At 42.7% G+C, this 21127-nt stretch overlaps 1 protein-coding gene across 2 annotated transcripts; it reads right to left on the minus strand.

Moving 5' to 3' along the window:
• Nucleotides 1-6877: 6877 nt before the first annotated feature.
• Nucleotides 6878-9926, minus strand: LOC147457697 (uncharacterized). Of its 2 annotated transcripts, none has more exons than XM_086513644.1 (2): nt 8576-9926; nt 6878-8500 (listed from the first exon to the last, which is right to left on the minus strand). In XM_086513644.1, the coding sequence occupies exons 1-2, from the start codon at nt 8610-8612 to the stop codon at nt 8358-8360; spliced, it is 180 nt and encodes a 59-aa protein (XP_086369770.1). In that variant the 5' UTR covers nt 8613-9926; the 3' UTR covers nt 6878-8357. The 2 variants fall into 2 exon arrangements, with proteins under 2 accessions (XP_086369770.1, XP_086369769.1); XM_086513643.1 differs by having other exon boundaries at nt 8576-9907.
• Nucleotides 9927-21127: the final 11201 nt, after the last annotated feature.

The following is a 21127-nucleotide window of genomic DNA, read 5'->3' on the forward strand; positions in this document are numbered from 1 at the left end:
TCAACCGCAGAGCCCGAGAGAGGTTGGACATGAAGAAAATCAGGGAATTCAAGGTGTAGCTATTGTGCCCCAAAATTGGGTGCGCACAGTGCAAGATTTTTTCGAGCAGATGCAAGAGTTGCGGCTCAGTGTCATGGATAGAGGGAAGCTAAGAGGAGCAAGGGGGAGGGCACCGCCACTGCCTAGTAGGTGCTACAATTGTGGAGAAGAAGGGCATTATGCACCTGATTGTCCTCAACCGCAGAGAGAAAGAGGAGGTATGTACCCACTTTTTGGTAGAGGTCGAGGTCAAGGGCAATACGATGGTCCAAGAGAGAAAGCGGTGGAGAATCCTATGCAACCAGCTCAGCAAAACGGAGGTGAGGTTCCAAGAGTGAACATCATAGGGGTAGCTGACAAGTAGGATGTCGAAGTTTTGGCCAATAAGAGGGCAAGAGTTGAGAGGGAGATAGAGGTAGAATGGGAAACTAGAGCTCGCAAGGGAAAAGAGAAGGTGTACGAACGCAGAGAGCAGCCCGAGCCTAGCAAAAGAAGGAGGCGTCTCAAGATCAAGCAAGCGGATTTCTAGCTAGGACGAGGCTACCCCGAGTACAATCTGGTAAGTGATGTTCAAAATCAAAAGGCAAATATTACATTTGGTCAGTTGTTAGCTTTAAATCCAAAGTTAAGAAGGCAGTGGTCCACGAGTGTTAGCACCAGGCTGCCAAGAGCTAAGGGAAATGTCCAAGCATTGCAAAACATGGCTTTGAGAGTAGGTAGCCCCACTGATGTTCTTCCATTGGTGGATGCGATTATAGAGAAGAGGATGAAGGTACAAGCCTACATAGACGGTGGAGCACAGGTTTGTGTCATGACAGAAGCATCCATGAAAGAGACGGGAGTCAAGGCAGTAGTCAGGTCAAATGTGCGCATGAGGATGGCTAACCATACTAAAGCCAGGTGTTTGGGTGTGGCGCAGGATGTGAAGGTCAAGGTGATGGGCATAGAGTGCCTGATTGACTTCTTTGTGATGAAAGTAGGGGGTAATGCTTACCCTATCATTATGGGTAGGCCATGGATGTTGGCAATAGGTGCAAAGCAGGATTGGGAGAGCAAAGTGTTCACTTTGCCTGACAAAGAGAGAGGCAGACAAATTGTGCTTGATTTGAAGACCAAGGAGAGCAGTTCTCGTCCTATGGCAGTTAAAGATGAGGGCGACACGACGAGCTATGAGTACGAGACGGAGACGGGCTATGATGAAGGCTATACTAGCACAGAGGAAGAGGAGAGCGAGGACGACATGTTAAAGATAGATGCATACTTGTTCGGGGTCACCATAGATGACTCTCCACCTAAAGAAGAAGGTATGTAGCCTCAAGCTCATGGTTTAAGCATAGAGGAGGTTTCGAGCATGATAAGTGAAGACCTTACCAAAGGGGAAAAGGAGAGCTATGTTCAACTGTGTGAATCCTATCCAAATCTATTTGCTACGGAGTACAAGCATTTTCGAGGTGCAAAAGGAGTAGAGCACAAGATTGTTCTTAAGGAGGGGCATAAGCCTAAAGCACAGAAGCTGAGAAGATTAGGGGAAATCCAAAAAGAAGCCCTTTGGCAGGAGATCAATAAACTATTGGATGCAGGCATCATATATCCTATGAAGGAGTCAGAGTGGGTCTGGCTAGTGGTTATAACCCCTAAGAAGAATGGGAAGTGGAGAGTGTGTGTCGACTACAAGCCATTTAATGCCGTGACCAAGAGGAATCACTACCCCTTGCCGTTTCAAGACGAAATCCTAAACCAGGTGGCAGGGCATGAGAGGTACTTGATTATGGATGGCTTTTCGGGGTACTTTTAGATAGGGATTGCACTTGAAGACCAGGTGAAGACCACATTCATATCTCCATGGGTCTGTTTTGCTTCCCGCAAGATGCCGTTTGGATTGGTGAATGCGTACGCTACCTTCCAAGGTTGGATGAACAGGGTATTTGTTCCATACCTGGGACGTTTTATTAGGGTCTTCATGGATGATATCGGCTGCTATAGTTCACGGTTGGAGCACCTCCCAAAGCTCCAACTATGCTTTCAAAGGCTTGATGAAGAAGGAGGCCAGTTGAATCCCAAAATGTGCAAGCTAGCACAGCCTCGAGCGCAGCTGTTAGGTCATGTGGTGTCCCAGAACGGTATAGAGGCAGATCCTGAGAAGGTGAAGGTCATGTTTCTTTTGGATGTTGTCACAATATGTGCATCCTCTTCAAAAGAGGGCTCAGCAAGTACAGGGCTATGAATGGGATGGGGAAGCTCATGAGGCTTTTGATAGAGTCAAGGAGATTCTATGCCAGTTGAGAGCGGTGTGTCCTCCCAATCGAGAGGACGACTTTTATGTGTCTATGACAGTGGGCACAGTTGCTATTGAAGCAGTTCTATTGCAAAAGGTAGGGAGAAGCTACAAGCCGATATACTTTGAGAGCAGGCTTATTAGCCCAGGAGAGGCTACCTACATAGAGGCGGAGTAGTGGGTGATGTCTCTAGTCTTTGCTTGCAAGAAGTTCAAAGTCCATTTGATTGTGCGTAAGTTTTTTATGTTGACAGCTAACAATCTATTGCCAGAGGTAGTGCTACATTTGAAGCCAGGAAGGAGGATTATGAAGTGGGTGTTGGAGCTACAGGAGTTCGAGTTCGAGTTTAATGTGGATCACACGAGTTGGTCTCACCTGGCAGACATTTTTGTCAGCAAGGCTATCGATTTGCCGACTTATCCAAGAGTGGTGCGAGATGAAGCTAAGGAGGAACCCGACTTCGAGGATGCTTTTACTATGTGGTTCGATGGAGCATATCGAAGGGTAGTGCAGAAAGCAGGAGGAGGTGTGGTGATACACGACCCGCGTGGAAGAACAATATTTTCAAAGGCGTATGATTTAGAGGATGTCCACACCAATAATGAGGCAGAGTATCTCGCTCTCCATTTGGGTTTAAAGCAGTGCATAGAGTTCGGCATTTCAAGGTTGGTGGTGAAGGGAGATGCATTGCTAGTCATCAAGCAACTGTTAGGCCAATGGCAGGTAAAGCGCGATTCTTTGAAGCATTGGTTCTTTTCCATCAAGAAGATGTTGAAGTCTTTTGAAGAAGTCCAATTCAAGCATGTGAGAAGAGAGCAGAATCAAGAGGCGGATCAGCTAGCTAGCAGCAAGGTACACGTACATGCTGCAGGTCTACATGTGGCCCCAGCCACTTACGCAGGTAGAGAGACTCTAAAGGAGATTGAAGGCTTTTTGAGTACAGGGCAATGTTCAGAGGGTTTGTCCAAGCTGCAAAAGAGAAGAGTGGTGCAAAAGGCCCGCAAATTCACACTGGTAGGTGAAGATCTCATGAATTACGAGCGTGACGGAGTGCTTAGAAGGGTGTTATACAAAGAGGAGATAGGAATGGTGCTGGAGCAATGCCATGAAGATAGCGGACATCAAGGTAAAGACCAGGTTTTGTTTCAAATCTTGAGAGCAGGCTTTTGGTGGCCTTCCCTTGTGAAGGATGTGCACTATTGGTGCAAAACCTCCCATGAATGTCAGACTATGGGTAAGAGGAGGCTGATAGCCGAATCGCAGGGAGCCATCATTGCCCAGGATGCTTTTGAGAAGTGGGGTTTGGATGCCATTAGTCCACTCCTGAAGTCGGCAAGCGATAAAAAATACATTATAGTGGCGATTGACTACCTTAACAGGTGGGAAGAGGCCAAGGCTGTCAAAGATTTAAATGCAAATGTGATAGCTCAATTCGTGTTTGACAACATTTGTTTCCGTTTTGGTGTTCCATGGGTGCTGATCTCGGACAGAGGCCAAGGATTTTGAAGCAAATTGATGCGGGCTTTAGTGGAAAAACTGGGTATCCAACACCGCTTCTCTTCTCCATATCACCCGCAGTGCAATGGTCTGGTAGAGAGTGCTAATGGGCAGATTGTGAAGATGTTGACCAAGTATGTTTATAAGCAGGTGACAGAGTGGGGGGTAAACTTGGAGAACTGTTTGTGGGCCTACCGCACATCCTACAAAGTGGCTACAAACTTCACTCTATTTGAGCTTGTCTATGGTAAGGAGGCAGTGTTACCAGTGCATGCACAGTTAGGTTCTTTAAAGGGTATGTGGCATGTCAATGCCACTCGACAAGAAGTTCTACATGATCGGATCACTAGTTTGGAGGCTTTACAGATGGATAGGGAGGTTGCGGCAGACTTTTATATGAAACAGAGGGATAATCCAGTGGCGAAGTTCAACAAGATCTTGCGAAGCAAGGAGATTAAGAGAGGGAGATCTGGTCATGAAGTACAAAAGATAACTGGATTTCACATTCCAGAAGAAGTTCAAGAAGAAGTGGACGGGTCCATATAAAGTGAAGAAGGCATTTCCGAATGGGACCTATCAGTTGGTGAGAGCCAATGGCAAACATTTGAGGCATAGGGTGAATGGTGTACGCCTCAAGCTATACTTTGACAGGGGGTTAGTGCTTGATGTACACCAGATTGTAGCTACAGGGGTTGGGCAACCAATCTAGACAGAGGGAGCTTATGAAGAGAGAGGACACCTTGTACATACTCTGTACATAGCATGTACATACAGCCATGGTTTTGAACTCCATTCCATGCTTGTCAAGTGTTGCAGTTTTCAGTTTAAAAGTGTGCTTTTAGTTGAGCATGAATGCTCAACAAGAGGGTTGGGCAATGATGGTGCAGCTAAAGTTAGTCGGAGCTAAGTAGTGGTCTATGCCAGGCAAAGGGTGCAATCGAGTGTGGTGCAAAAGGCTGGGGCAGGTGCCGATGCCCTTGGCAGCCAAAGGATAGCGGGAAAGTATGCCTAATGCAGTTTTTTAGGCCAAAAGTGCTGGGGAATGTTCTAGATGAGATGACAGCTCAAGATGTCCAAAATGCCAAAACCGTGTCGTAAAAGGTAGTGCTTAGTGTGCTCCAGAAGCCGGTCCAGACGGCTCGTCAAACGGAGCCCTGATGTGCAAGATACTGCAGTTTAAAGAAAGGGTCTGTTACAGATCCCCAACGGACAGGGCAGCTAGGGGCATGTGGCCCGGGCTTATGATAGTGCATATGTGTGTAGTGCTCCGGTTATGGAGCATCACTATCTTCTCGGAATGCAAATCGGAGCTTTGGTTAGCAAGTTATGATGAGTTGAAGATTTTCCAAGGGCCGGGTCGGAGCTCATTGGACTGCATTGGGGAATGTGCCATCTGGCGTCGTTTGAGCCTCGCCAAAGTTCTCGATGATAGTGCGTGTCACAAGGAACCAACACAAATCAACAGTGTGTCAATCGGATGCATGGTCGGTCAGATACAGTGAGACGAAGTTGGGAGCCGGTGGCAATAAGAGGTGGGCAGGTGATTTTTTTTCATTTTGGAGGCCTTGGATAGCGGACTCCGGGGAGTCGGAATGCAGGGGGAATTGCATGGCCAAGAGATGGTATAGGGGGGCCTCGGCACCGCTTTGCGGCCCGGTAATTGGATCCTCGAGAGCTAGTTGGCAGGCAAGGAAAAAGAGGGGAGAAGTTGGTTTCCATGGAGGTTTTTTTTTAATTTTGCAAGGCCTTGGAGGCCATTCAAAGTGGGACTGCCCCAGGAGCTTCCACGTGTCCACCGAGTGGCCTCAGATGCGCAGGAAGGCCGCTGGTGTGCGCACTTTATAAGTTGGGCCGTCAGGCCTCATAAGATATCACAAGCAGGCGTGGAGCTCTTGGAGCTCAGAGCTATGGCGGAACGCGCCACCGGCGCTGCGCTGGCGGCCGTTGGCGGTTCTTGGCCATTTTGGAGGCAAAGCGGGGCAGCTCCGCCTGCGCGAGAGAGGAGGTGGTGGTGACGTGGCTCCCAAAATATATGGGGGGCCGTTTCCCGCGGTCAAACCCGGTCCAAAGCTTTTTTGAGGGTAAAGTTAGACTCTAGGAGCAACGACGGCGCCGTCGTTGCTCCCTAGAGGGTGCTTGTGAGTAGAGCAAAGTATGAAGCCTCGGGATATGTTCAAAATGGTCAAAGCAAAGTCAAGTCTCCCAAGGGGAGTGCCACATGTTGGCCTACCATAAAAAATGCCTAAAAACTCAAAAACGGGCCCAATAAGGCGGCAAATTTTTTGTAACTAAGGGATTCTTTTGTTTGGCACTGTACATAAGAGGAGAAGAGAGAGAGGCTCAGAGGGGGATTGTAATGGAGCTTGGAAGCCATTAATGCACAACCCTTTTGGTCTGTGGTGTTGTGTCGCATCCCCCTTCCCCTTTTTTCTTTGTCGTCTCGTCTGTTGCCAGCCACAGTGCCGGTGATGCATGTGTATGCCCAGATCGTTGGTGGTTTGCAAAGAGAGAGAGAGAGAATGTGTAAGTGTATGTGTGGAGGGAGGCAGAGCAGGTGCAGTGAGGTGTTGGCTCCTTTTGCGGTCCTGGATAGCGTGTGTGCGCTTGGGAACTGAGCAGGTGAAGCGGATTAGGTGTAGATTGTCATTTGGAAGGTGTTTTCGAGTGGATTGCGGTGATGTGTTGACCCTGAGCTATAGATAGGCGTTTCTTGTTGTGCCGGGTGTCGTCCCCATTCCCCCTCTCCAATGTCTTCCCCATTGAGCTTGCTCGGCGATCCTGCTTCCGACTTGTCAGGCTCGGAAAACCAATGTTTCACCTACATATTGTCACATATGGCATACATATCATGACGACCGCAGCTCAAAATTACACCTATCATGTGTATAAGCACCCTATTATCACTCTGCTATGCATCTGTTCCTAGCTATTTCCTGGGTCAACATGACTTGGGTGCACCATCATTGCCCACCCCCTCGTTGAGCATTTATGGTTAACCGTAGCATTACTTAGGTAAAATAAGTACTGCATAGAGAGAACGATATAAAATAGCTACATAGGATGCATAAGAAAAATGATCATAATGGTTATATAGATAGACTAGAGATAAAGAGAAAATCAACTGCTACTGCAATCATCCGCCAATGTCAAATGGAAAGCTCACAGCTTCCCGAATCATAGTGTAGGCTCCACCTGGATCAAAAGCAAAACAATGGCCGTGGCCATCCACCTGTAAAGCATGCACATTGAAGCCCCCCTTTGACTTGTAGGCCAATAGACATGCCACCCTTTTAACCCTCCATAGCATGGAGCTTTGTCACCCTACATCCATAAGACTTCCTGCCAACCATAATCATACCTTTGATCACTTGAAGCACCTATACCATAAGCAGTTATCATGTCATCTGCTAGAGAAACCTCCATAGTATAGTCTTCTCCAAAAAAGACTAAAATTTATACAAAGATACATGCGACACAACCTGGAAAAACACATGTATCCACAACACCACATAAAATAGCAAGACCCTGCCATTTGCCTCCACCTGCTGCATAGCCAGGTAAACCTGATCCCTTTGTAAACTTGTATCCAAACCCTCTGTAAATGGCTCCAAAAACATCTCTTTATACTCAAGAACATGACCTGCTAGAGCGACAACCTGTTCTTCAAATACCTCATCACCTGCAAGGTTGGTGTCACCTTCCTCTCTGCATGGAGCCTCACTCTCATAGGTTGCACCTGTATCAGCTTCCATAGAGTCATTTGCCGGAGCTAACTCTCCACAGATACACACAAACTCTAAAACTTCATTGTCCACCTCGACATGCTCACCAAGGCAAGGTTGCCCCACCCCCTGCATAGACAAATCACTTCGACATACCTCTGTTTTTGCTTCCCACTCCTACAAGTCATCCTTAGAAACCTGCTCTTCAATCAAACTGGATGCATAATCAAACCATACCTCTTCCTCCAATAGGGACTCACCATCACACGACATTTGATAGGGATACTCAACTGGCAGATTCACACAAGGTGAAACATTATACTTCTCTTCGACCTTTTGCTGGCTGGAAGGCAACTCGCATACATTGTTCATCCCTTCATCCACATAAAGAACATCATAAGTCTCATACCTAGAAGACAAGGATTTTGTCTCCCATGTAGCATCTGTATCCAAACCGCTGATGGAGCTATGAGAACTGCCAGATTCCTCTTTTGAATTTGTCAATTCTTGGACCACAGCTACCTTCCTCGCTGCTGCTGGTTTTGGAACTGACTCCTCTTCTTTAAGATCTTTTACCACCTCGCTCTCTTGAGAAAGCAAGCTGGGTGGCACACTGAATATACCTCTGCACCTTTTTAGCCCTGGTTGGCACTTATTCTAGCTCTTCTACCCTGGCATCAACTTCACGTGCTTTGATCAAATGCATATCAATAAAAGAAAGGGCTTTTACCTCTTCATGCTTATCAATTTGTTTGGGCTTAGATCCACTTTCTACCATGACTGCCGACTGTAGAAACCGTGCCTCCATCTTCTTCTTCATCTTTCAACTCTTTGCTCTAGCAACTCTGACAGCTTCATCAAAGGTCCCTGGATCGTCATAGTCCACCCTCTCACGAACATAGGGATGCAAGCAAGAAAGAAACCTTTCCAACTTAAAATATCCCGCATTGGTTGCTTGAGTAGCAGCTGCAAAATCCCCCCAATAAGCTTCAAATTTAGCAACAAAAGCATCAAGATTTGCACGTACGTCCTGTTGCAAACCTTTAATCTTTGCATCTGCTTCCGAAGCCGACACCATCTTTCAATACCTTTGTAAGAATTGATCGCAAAATCTGAGCCAAGTCTGCTTGTGTGCATCTTCTAAGACATCGAACCAAACTTTTGCTTTACCTCGCAGCACCAAAGGTAGAGTCTCGAGCTTTGCTTCATCACCTGGCATCGGCAATCCGGCCAACAAAAATAGCTCAAAATCGGCAATCCACTCGTCAGCACCTTCATCTCCTTTGAACACTGGACCAAATTCCTGCTTCATCTCGACTCACGAACACTTTGTTAGGAAGAAATCAGTGGATCCTCCATGGGGGCACCACAAGATGGAAAGGGGAAAATGGGAAAACCACCAACACACTCGGTGAATGCCTCTCTAAAGCCCAGTGATCTGATAGCACCCCTATCCCCTAGTAAACACACACTTCGATACACACTCTGCAAGCAATCAACCCGATCCCGACCAACCCTGACTATACACACTTCGTCGCAAAGCCTACCATGATGGCTTTCATCTATAACCCTTCGAAGCACCACAAATGCACTAACAACCACTTCGACAACCAAAAACCCTCCAACCCCTATCAGATCTTTGTCATGCACCCATTCACCCTCAAGCTTATAGATTTGCACACCATAGGGATTTTCCTCACTTATGAGATATCCACGACCTTTACTATCCCTTGTACATAGCATACTCGCATAGCATACTCGCACACAGACCAATCACATGCACGACACACGGGAGGGATGCACTCAAATGCTATACACATAGAGACCCTCATAATTTTGATGCAGTTGGCTTTAACTAATACAGTCTACAGTGATGCTTTCAATAAAAAAACGCCCTCTCATCTCTTGGATCTGGCAAATTCCGCTTGCGATGGGACTTGCAATAGACATCCCTTGTCTTGCCTTATGGAAGCTTTGGTAATCCCAAATCAATTGCCCTTGGCCTCATTCATGGCGGCCCTCTATCACCTTTGCTTTATATGCCTGCCTTGGCCCTCCACAATTGGTATGGCAGTCCCCCCTTGGATAGCTTGTAGTGCTCCTCCCTTTGGCGGCCCTCTCCTGCCGTTCTCGTCCCTCACTCTATAGCCACTTCCTTCTCCTTTATCGTTGTCCTATGGCCGCCACTACCTACAGCCCTGGATTCCCAGTTCCTGGCGGCCTCCTTCCTGGCATGCCACCCCGGGGCTCTCCCCCCTCTATAAACTCCTCGCCTATACAGCGCTGGCCCCTCTAGGCGTAACCTCCTCCTGCCATCCAAAACTGCCCGTTCTCTTCAGTCTTCAACTGGCCACCCTCGACTTGCCATTCTTGGTTCCCTCTGGACCCTCCTTGCAGTGCCAGCCTCCTGCCTTGCAAAACTGGTCGCCTTCTTCTCATGTATGGCCCAAGTGGCGCCCTCCTTCTCATGCACTGCAACTCGCGACCCTTCTACTTCTGCTGAGCAGCTTTTTTTTTATACCATAGTATTTTAAGGAAATATTTTTGCTTTTTTAACTTATGGCTTGGACCATGTTCCCGCGAGCAAAGCAAACCACGACCGAATAATCGTGCTTGGCTCCGCACACCTCAACATGGGGCTTCAGGCTCTTGTGGCAAGGCCATCATGGCCGCAAGAAAATAGAAACCGCTTCCATGGTCGATCTTGTGATGTCGAGATCCCCGCCGCAAAAAAAACCATGACAATGGTCGCGGACATCTTCCACATTGAGCTTATGTTTGCTTGCTTGGGGATCCTGCTTCCGAGTTGCCGGGCTCGGAAAACCAATGTTTTACCTGCATATTATCACATATGGCATACATATCATGAGGACCCCAGCTCAAAATTACACTTATCATGTGTCCAAGCACCTTGTTATCACTCCGTCTGGTGCCATGCATCTGTTCCTGGCTATTTCTTGGGTCGACATGACTTGGGCGCACCACCGATTGTTCCAATCAAGGTAATCACTAGAGCACATGCTAAGAAAAAGAAATATAACTACTCTGATGATTCAGAGAATACAAAAATTTCCTCTCAAAAGAACAAAAGAAGCAGAAGCAAAAGATATGAGAGGAGAAAATAGAAACAACGGGCTGAAATCAAGGAGAAAGCAAAACAACTATGCCAAGAAAAGGTGAAAGAAACTGGAAGCGAAATCAAAGAAACAACTGTGAAATCCGGAGGATCAATTTTGGTTGATAAAATTTTTGAGCTTATTAATGGAGCCTTGGAAGCCTACCAAGCAGGACTTAAAGCAGGCCAGAACATGGAAAACAAATGGAAAACTTATCCTTCTCCATACATGGAAGCAACTAAGCTTGAAGCTTATCAAGAATTTGGTAAGAATCACCCAAGAAACACTGGAAAAACAAAAACCCAAGCTCAAAAGTATGGCAAAACCTTAGGAGCTTGTGGTAAGAGACAATCAAGAAAAATCCAAAGTGGTGGTAGAACCCCACCTTGAACCAAAAGAACTAGAACTTACTGTGCCGAACAACAAAGATGCCTTGGACAAAATTCCATTCGTAGAGGAAGACAAGCCAGGACACTTATGGAAAAAAGTCAGAGAGATCAATGATGGGAACCTAACTCTAAAGTCATCTCATATAGAGGAAGTTTGGTTAGAGAATCTACCTCCTGATATGGACATGGATGTATAGTCCTTGTATGGGGATTGCGGATCTGAAGCTTTAGGAATGTCTAAACCATTGACCTTGAAAACATTACCCTCTTACTTGGAAGATAACAAAGATGAATCCATAGTGTGTAGAACCACTCAAGTATGAAGAGTAAAACAGACCCTAGAAGTAGACAACATTCATTCAATCATGTCTACACCCATCCTATGCACTCTTACTTTAGGATAGCTATTAAAAATCAGACCATATCTATGGAATGATCTATAGAAAATTGTAGAGAAGTTGGGATAATGGGGCTAATCACAAAAAGTTTAGAAAATTAAAACAAAAAATGGATAACAAAGAGATTCGATCTGTTCCAGTGAACAAAGGTGGAGAATACTACAAAGGGAAAGAAGAAAACACCACCCTTCTAGTGAAATATAATGATATAGAGACCATGACAATACTAGATAATGTGGTAGGCATAGCCATAGCCACGAAAGTAGTATGGGAATCCTGTGGACAACCAGCCATTAGTCGACAAACTGGAATGAAATTGCAATTGACTCGTGGACACATTGAAAGACCCTTAATTAATTCTTGTGGGATTGAATATCAACACACTTTTTCCATAGTAGACTTTGGGAAGAAACTCAATTACAAAATCATATTGGGAAGACCTTTCATGTGAGAGGTACAACTGATCCAAGATTGGAGAAACAATTATCTGTACTTGAAGCACGTGGAATCAATAACAAGGGTTAATATAAAAAATGACACTTATAGAGATGTCATGAAAATGCCCATACAAGAGTTCGATTCAGTCTCCTTGGTTGAAACTAAGCTTCCATCTTGGTTGAACAAAGAAACTCCTATTTGGATGTGCGGAGCTTCAGAAAATGGGAGCTTAAAAAGAGAAGAATGTATCTTAGAAAGGGATTGCACACACAAAGTCTATGTACCTGAACCCTTTCCAGAGCATTTGTTTGAGCCATCTGAATGGACTCAAATTTTAGCGACAATGGATGTATGTGTGAATATGTCTATGCCTACTCAATTTTACAATGACAACAGCTATGAAATAATTCCCATACAAATGATCTCAAGACAAAGCTCAAGAAGTCTTTTCAGACCTCTACTACGATGCAAGAGATGAGTTAGAAGAACATTTAGCTACCTCATATGATTCGGGGTCGAAAAAAGAAGATGTGAGAGCTAAGCTACTCATGAAACAAGGGGAGGAAAAGTTTTTTATACTTTCCAAACCAGAAATTGAGAAGACAGAAATGGTATAGACAAAAAAGGGACACCAGAACGCAAAAACTAGACCTATGCCACCAGTCTCTAGTAGAACATAGTTCCTAATGCAGATAGATACACATGATTGTGTCAAGGACAAAATCAAGGGTAGTATCCTTCAAAATTAGATCCAAAAATGATAAAAATATCGAGAAAATTGAGAAAGGATACTCAAGCAAAGCCAAAAAAACAGGACAAAGAGTCAACCATGACACGAATTGAGCAGAAAAAGAAGTATCAAGAGTTTAAAAAATCTCTAAAGGAGATATATACAATCGAAATGGAAACCACAGAAGAGGATAGTAAAGATGTGATGAGTGTTCCATCCCATTACAAGAAGTAACTCTCCAAGATCGAAAAATCATATTCCAACAACCTGTTAGAGAACTACGAAAAAATGGTGAGTCCTACGAAGGGCCTGAAAACACAAAAAAGATAGATTTGGTTGAACCAAGAGAAGAGCCTAGGCCTGCCTACATTGCAAATGACCTAACAGAAAAAGAAGAAGAACTTTTGCTAAGCCTACTAAAAGAATACCAAGTTATCTGTGCTTGGTCTTACAAGGATCTCAAGGGTGTTGATCCAAAAATCTGTCAACGTACCATACCCATGAGAGATCATGCAAAACCAAGTAGAAAAAAGACATATTTAGGAATTTTGGTAAATATTCATGTCCCATTTTTAAAAAATGATATTTGAAATTGCAGTATTTATTGTTAGTTTTGACCTCATGGTTGTTTGTGAGGACCCTTTGTGCCATGTATACTGAAGCACTAGCACATGAACCAAGAGCTCAAACTTAAGTTCAATCCTCACTTGTTGCTACTATGTGGGATATTAAGAAAAGTATCTAATTTGAGTTTGAGCCTCACGTACCTCTCTTGAACTAGTAGGTGGCCATACCCACACTTACTTCAAGGCACTAGCACATGGATGTGAGGCTCAAATGTAAATCCAATTCTCACTTATTTTTATCTATAGGATGTTAGGATGAGGGTTGAATCTAAGTTCAATCATCACATGATTACTTAAACTAGCAAGTGGGCATGAGGCTCAAATCTAGATTAAGACAACTATATGTGACTAGAGGTTGGTATGATAAATTTAACCTTAACACATAGTGATAGCCTATGGAAGGATAGCTTCTTTATGAATAACACTTTCATCAAACATTGCACTAATCAAAACAATATAATGTCTGGAAATTCAAGACATTTGAAAGAGAGGCAATTGGAGTCTAAAGCATCATCAAAGAGTATAGTTAAGAAACTAAGATAAAAAATGAGAAACAAAAATGGACTTGTTCACAACCCTTACTAAAGGAATTTTCATGTTGAGGGGATCTCAAATGTGGATGGTGTTTAGAAACACCAAGACAACAAATGAAGAACATAAAATATGAATAAGTGCTCTTATTTATGTAGAAAATTCATATTTACATCAAGATAAATGTGATCTTAGAACCAATATCAAGGGGCTAACCTTATACATATGTTTCCAAAATATTGTGTTTCCTCTTGTACATACTTGGTTTCTCTATTGTAAACCAGTTCATTTACTAGAGTACTAAAATCATATCCATGCTTGTCTTTATATGTATCAATCTAAATAACCATGCAATGTTCACCTTAGAAAGTTATAATCTCTATTCTCACGTAAGTGAAATATACACAAACATACTTGATTTTTGCAGAATTGTGGAGCCCATCAATGAATTATCTCTTTAATCACAAAGTCGGGGACTCTCCCTTACGGAGAGCAAGCACATGCTTAGTATTCGAATGAGTAATATGTAGATATAGGCTACTCCATGAGATCATTCTCATAAATTTTGTACCTTTTGGTTATGTTGTATGTCTTAAATATTATTATCTAGAACAATACAAACAGATCACTATCAATAGATCAAAGAGTTCACAATATTATTAAAAAATAGAACAAATATAGGCTGCTTCCATGAGATCATTCTCATAAAATTTTCAACCTTTTGATTACGTTGTATTTCTTAAATATTAATAGAACTTCAGGACTCCCAATCACTACTTGTCACATGCTAGATTGTGAAAGAAATCTCTTTGAGAGAAAATGCACTAATTCTCTCTTATGAAGAGCACAAGCATGCCTCTCTTAGCACCTAAATAACACATATATATCCATGAGACAATTTCATGGGGGTGGTGCTCTTTTTTTATCTTCAAAAGCTTCAAGAGTAGCTAAACAAACCAAAAGCATCAATATCAAAGAAGAGAGGAGTTTGTTTCATCACTCAAATGTACAATATTCTATCACATGCTTGATTGATGGAGGACATCTCTTTAAGCCCGGATGCTACAATTATCTCTTATGATGAGCATAATCGTGCTTACATTTGGGAAATGTTAGTACTATGATGGAATCTAATTCCATGAGATACTTCCATGGAGCATCCTCTATTTGTTTATATTGATCAATTGAATAGCACGTACAAGCAAGTTTTGAGATATTAATAAAACTCCAAATGTGTACCACATATACTCAAAAATTAGAATAAAATAGAATCTATTATGAAGAAAACTCATGAAAACATGAAAAAGTTTACACCAAGATAAATAAATATTACATTAAATTTTAGATATGGTCAATACTTGGCACTTATTCAAGTAGTGCAGCTTTAAAAACCATCACTAATAGTATTTTTATGTTTCAGTTGTTTTTTAGTGCTAGACATAGTTGTGCAAATTTCATTCGCACTTGGTGAGGACATGAATACATTGGCATAAACCTTACAAAAATGCTAAAATATGTGTGATAAGGTAACATAACATGAAGTATATAACTATGGTTTATTCTTTTGAAAGAAGGTGTTTTTCTTCAAGCTACCTCTTGTAAAATACATGTAACCTTCCCTGAATGACTTCAACTACGGGCATACTTTCTGCCTTTTTCTTACTGGCATCTTTGTGTATATTGCAAAGATGAACCTTCTAAAGCCAAAGATAAAGCTATTTAATGTGTCCTATGATCTTGATAATGTGGCACTTGAATGCATCTACAATTACTTATATTGTTCACAATGAACCTTATCTTTTTTTCTACTCAGTTGGCTTATCTTCACAAAGTTAGCCTCTGTCTATAAGATGTGCTTGATTGTTAAGAAAAAACTCAAACATCACATTAAAAAAATTCATTTACCTCATTTAAATCATGCTCTGATCTAAGAATACCATACTAATACACATGGCAAGTCTTTTTCATAAAACTGTTCCAAGTGGAATTCTTGATGTCCATGTCTCTACTTAAACCACATCGTAAAAATAAAATATCAATTCTACCTATTATAGTCAATTGAATCACTCAATCATTAAAAATCAAAAGTTTAAAGATTCCTAGGAGTTTTTTCTCTTCCCTCCTTTTTGGTTGGTACCTTGCCTCATCCTCTGTACTTTTTGCTTATGCAATCAAAAGTTTAAAGATTCCTTAAAAAACTTTATCTTCCTTATTGTTTGGTTGGTACCCTGCCTCAGGCCTCTATCCTTTTTGCTTGTGCAATCATCATCCTCTCCCTCTCTCTCTCTCTCTCTCTCTCTCTCTCTCTCTCACACACACACACACACACACACACACACACACACACACACAATTGTGGTGTCGCCATTATCGTAGATGCATCGGCATGTCAGAGAGGTTTAGTGGCATCTACCACACTGTATATGTGGATTGTGTGGCAATAGACGCCCCTATCACAAACAACACATCACATATGACATATTTCTTCTAGAGCCCATCGCTTGCGGGTCAGTGCCCTCTCAACTACTTCACCTGTAAAGCATCAGTGTTTATTAAAGAGCACCTAACTTGAAATCTCATCCTGAATTCTCACCCATGGAAACATCTTCAGCCTACACAACACACGCATGCCTGATTTTCTTTTCACTCTACACTTCGGGCTTATCGCTTGTACGCGCTTACAAAAACAACATATCTACTATACATTCTAATTTGCACACACACACGCACAGAGACGTTTTGCAAGACGGAGAAGAGATTCTAATGGAAGAAAGAGTGTGAGACATGTTCTATGGGACAAACAGTGATATTCACTAAGGAAAGAAGTATAGCGAGGTGTCAAATTGAAAGAAATGACTATGAGCACTACGCATCTAGAAACTTCTCATTAAAATCCAAGGAGCCTAAAAAAATAAATCCTTTCTTCTTCAAATAATAAGAATCGGTTGTAGATACTTTCTTTATCTGAACTTTTTAGAATCGTTTGCACATACTCATATTGTTAAACTAAAAGTTCCAAATCTTCTCTTTTCTCAATCTTCCAAAATGATACGAAGAGGCTTTAGGATAAATAAAGTTGAGAGTTTTCACATGTCCATATCCTTCTCATGAGAATAGCATAAATCTCATAACATTGTTGAAAAATGAGCAAGGGATAAATCCCCACAAATTACAATCGGGTTTAATATATTGAATAGGTACAAAATATTGAGTCAAGCTATCAAATTTTTTTAGAGAAAACAAGGTGAAAGGTGAAGTTTAAAATCTATAGATAACTTTCAACTAGAACTAGTTCTTCAAGAATTTATAGATCATGACACTCAAATTTTAGTTTGAGCCTCATCTGATACAACTCTTGGGAATGGTTTCTAGCCAAAAAGAGCTTCTGTAGCATTCTTTGGAAGATGCATGGCTTTCAATTTATAACATTTCCAAGAGTCTCTAGCTCGCAAGGTTCTCATGCTTAGTGCTATAATAGACTTGCAAATAGTTTCTAAATAGAAATAGTCCTCTAAGAGTTATCATGAGGATTGATAATTGAGTCTTGAGGTCATGAAGGTTAAGAGCCTCATGAGCGAGAGATGTTAGAAAATGGGTTTCAACTTGAAATAATTTTTCATAATTCTCCAGATCACCAGACTCTTGAGCTTAACACAACTGACACTCTTGCATACGAGTCATGTCTAGAAACATTCCTACTATAGTTCTCATGAGGCTTGAAAAGTGAGTCTCGTGATCATGAGGCTCAAACTTAAGGTCGAGCCTCATGAGCTAGAGACTCAAGAATATGATCAACTAGGAAGAGTTATAGAAGAGTTTGTGGTATATTAGTCTCAAATTTTAGTTCCTATCTCATGACATAGGACCCTTGTAGATGGACTCTAGCTTGGAAGAGTCCTATTAGAGTGTTTATAATGCTTATAAACTGAGTTTTTAGGTCATAAGACTCAAATATAAGTTCGGGATGCATGAGGTAAAGACTCAATTCAAGCCTTCTGAGATACAAACTCTTCCAAATAGTTTTAGGTAGAAAGAGTTCTACTACAATGCTTATGCAGCTTGAAAATTGAGTGTCCATTTCATGCGGCTCGAGCTTAAGTTTGACCCTCAGAGCTAGAGACTGGAAGCTCAACTAAAACAAGATATATTTGACTGCTCATGAGGCTTGAAAACTAAGCATCCAAGTCATGAGGCTCACCTAAGAGAAATAAAGTAAATGCTCAACTAGAAATAATTTGCAAGAGTCTTTGTTTGAAGAAGCTCATGATAGAGAGAGAGAGAGAGAGAGAGAGAGAGAGAGAGAGAGAGAGAGAGAGAGAGAGAGAGAGAGAGAGAGAGAGAGAGAGAGAGAGAGAGAGAGAGAGAGAGAGAGACTCATGAAATGTAGACATCTCTCAAAGATGAGATGATGTAATTTTATGTAAATAATAAACTTCCCAAAAAAAAAAGATAGAGAGAGGGGGGGAGGGGGGGGGCATACCTTGAGCTACATATACCCACAAACAAAAGGGCAAAAAAATAGTGTGTGTCCATGTCATCTGGCTTGAACTTAAGTTTGAGCCTGGAAGCTAGAGACGATTTGCTCAACTAAAACAAACTATATTAGCAATGTTCATGAGGTTTTGAAAACTAAGCATCCAAGTCACGAGCCTCGAACTTAAGTTCAGTTCCAATAGCAATCGCATAAATGCTCAACGAAAAATAGTTTAGCAAGATTTTTTGTTTCAAGAAGCTCATGAGAGAGAGAGAGAGAGAGAGAGAGAGAGAGAGAGAGAGAGAGAGAGGGAGAGACACACACAAAGGTGGGGGGGGGGGCTAGCATACCTTGAGCTACATCTATCCACAAACAAAAGAGCAACAGAATAGAGTGTGTCCATGTCATGTGGCTTGAACTTAAGTTCGAGCTTCAAAGCTAGAGACTGAATGCTCAACTAAAACAAGCTATATTTGAGTGCTGATGAGGCTTTGAAAACTAAGCATCCAAGTCATGAGGCTCAAAAATCAAGATCAATAGAATAAATGTTAAACTAGAAATAGTTTTGCAAGAGTCTTTGTTCCAAGACTCTCATGAGAGAGAGAGAGAGAGAGAGCGGGGGGGGGCTAGCATATCTTGAGCTACTTCTACTCATACTAACAAAAGGGCAACAAAAAAGAGTGTGTCCATGTCATGTGGCTTGCAACTAAGTTCGAGCCTCAACGCTAGAGATTGAATGCTCAACTAATACAAGTTATATTCAAGTGCTCATGAGGCTTTGAAAACTAAGCACCCAAGTCATGAGGCTCGAACTTAAGTTCGAGCCCAAGAGCAATAGAATAAATTCTCAACTAGGAATGGTTTTGGAAGAGTCTTTGTTTCAAAAACTCATGAAAGAGAGAGAGAGAGAGAGAGAGAGAGAGAGAGAGAGAGAGAGAGAGAGAGAGAGAGAGAGAGAGAGAGAGGGGTACGCATACCGAATTGAGCTACATCTACCCAGAAACAAAAGGGCAGCAGAATAGAGTGTGGCCATGCCATGTGGCTTGAGCTTCAAAGTTAGAGACTCAATGCTCAACTAAAACAAGCTATATCTAAGTGCTCACGAGACTTTGAAAACTAAGCATCCAAGTCATGAGGCTTGAACTTAAGAGCAAAAGAATAAATTCTCAACGAGAAATAGTTTTGCAAGAGTCTTTGTTTTAAGAAGCTCATGAAAGAGAGAGAGAGAGAGGGGGGGGGGGGGGGGGGGGGGGGGGGGGGGGGGGGGTTTAAGAATACCTTGAGGTACATCTACCCACAAACAAAAGGGCAACAAAATAGAGTGCGTCTATGTCATGTCGCTCGAACTTAAGTTCGAGCCTCGAAGGCAGAGACTTAATGCTCAACTAAAACAAGCTATATTCGAGTGCTCATGAGGCTTTTAAAACTAAGCATCCAAGTCATGAGGGTCGAACTTAACTTCGAGCCCAAGAGAAATAGAATAAATTTTGAACTAGAAATAGATTTGCAAGAGTCTTTTTTTCAAGGAAGGAAAGAGAGAGAGAGAGAGAGAGAGAGAGCGAGAGAGAGAGAGAGGAGAGAGAGAGAGAGAGAGAGAGAGAGAGAGAGAGAGAGAGAGAGAGAGAGAGAGAGAGAGAGAGAGAGAGCGAGATGTGGGGGAAGGAGGGAAAGACCTAGCATACCTTGAGCTACTTATACCCACAAACAAAAGGGAAATAAAATATAGTGTCGCTTCGTCGACAAAGAGAGTGTGAGTACCATTGCCTTTGTAGGATGTGGCGACCTTGGATGAGAACTGCAAGGGAGATATGTGTTGCTTCTCCAAACCTACACATATCATTTATGGGTAGCAACATGATCTCCGCACATGGGGGGGGGGGGGGGGGGGGGGGTAAGCATACCTTGAGCTACATCTACCCCACAAACAAAAGGGCAACAAAATAGATTGTGTCCATGTCATGTCACTCGAACTTAAGTTCGAGCCTCGAAGCCAGAGACTTAATGCTCAACTAAAACAAGCTATATTCGAGTGCTCATGACGCTTTTAAAACTAAGCATCCAAGTCATGAGGCTCGAACTTTATTTCGAGCCCAAGAGAAATAGAATAAATGCCGAACTAGAAATAGATTTGCAAGAGTCTTTTTTTCAAGGAAGGAGAGAGAGAGAGAGAGAGAGAGAGAGAGAGAGAGAGGTCGGGGGAGGGAAGAAAGAGCTAGCATACCTTGAGGTACTTATACCCACAAACAAAAGGGCAATAAAATATAGTGTCACTTTGTCGGCAAAGAGAGTGTGAGTACCATTGCCTTTGTAGGATGTGGCGACCTTGGATGAGAACTGCAAGGGAGATATGTGTTGCTTCTCCAAACCTACACATATTATTTGTGGGTAGCAACATGATCTCCGCACATTGGGGGGGGGGGGGCGGGGGGGTTAAGCTTACCTTGAGCTACATCTACCCCACAAACAAAAGGGCAACAAAATAGATTGTGTCCATGTCGTGTCCCTCGAACTTAAGTTCGAGCCTCGAAGCCAGAGACTTAATGCTCAACTAAGACAAGCTATTTTTGAGTGCTCATGACGCTTTCAAAACTAAGCATCCAAGTCATGAGGCTCGAACTTAAGTTCGAGCCCAAGAGAAATAGAATAAATGCTGAACTAGAAATAGATTTTGAAGAGTCTTTTTTTCAAGGACAGGAGAGGAGAGATGAGAGAGGAAGAGAGAGAGAGGAGAAGGAGTAGGAGTGAGTGAGAGAGTGAAGAGGGGTGATGAAGATGAGGGAGGATGTGGAAGTTGCGGGGGAAGAGAGGATGGAGAGAGAGGGGAAGAGAGAGTCGGTGGGGGGAGGGAAGAAAGAGCTAGCATATCTTGAGGTAGTTATACCCACAAACAA

Source organism: Adiantum capillus-veneris, chromosome 5 (genome assembly GCF_014529385.1).
Source record: "Adiantum capillus-veneris isolate H3 chromosome 5, ASM1452938v2, whole genome shotgun sequence".
In the NCBI taxonomy this organism is placed as follows: Eukaryota; Viridiplantae; Streptophyta; class Polypodiopsida; order Polypodiales; family Pteridaceae; genus Adiantum; species Adiantum capillus-veneris.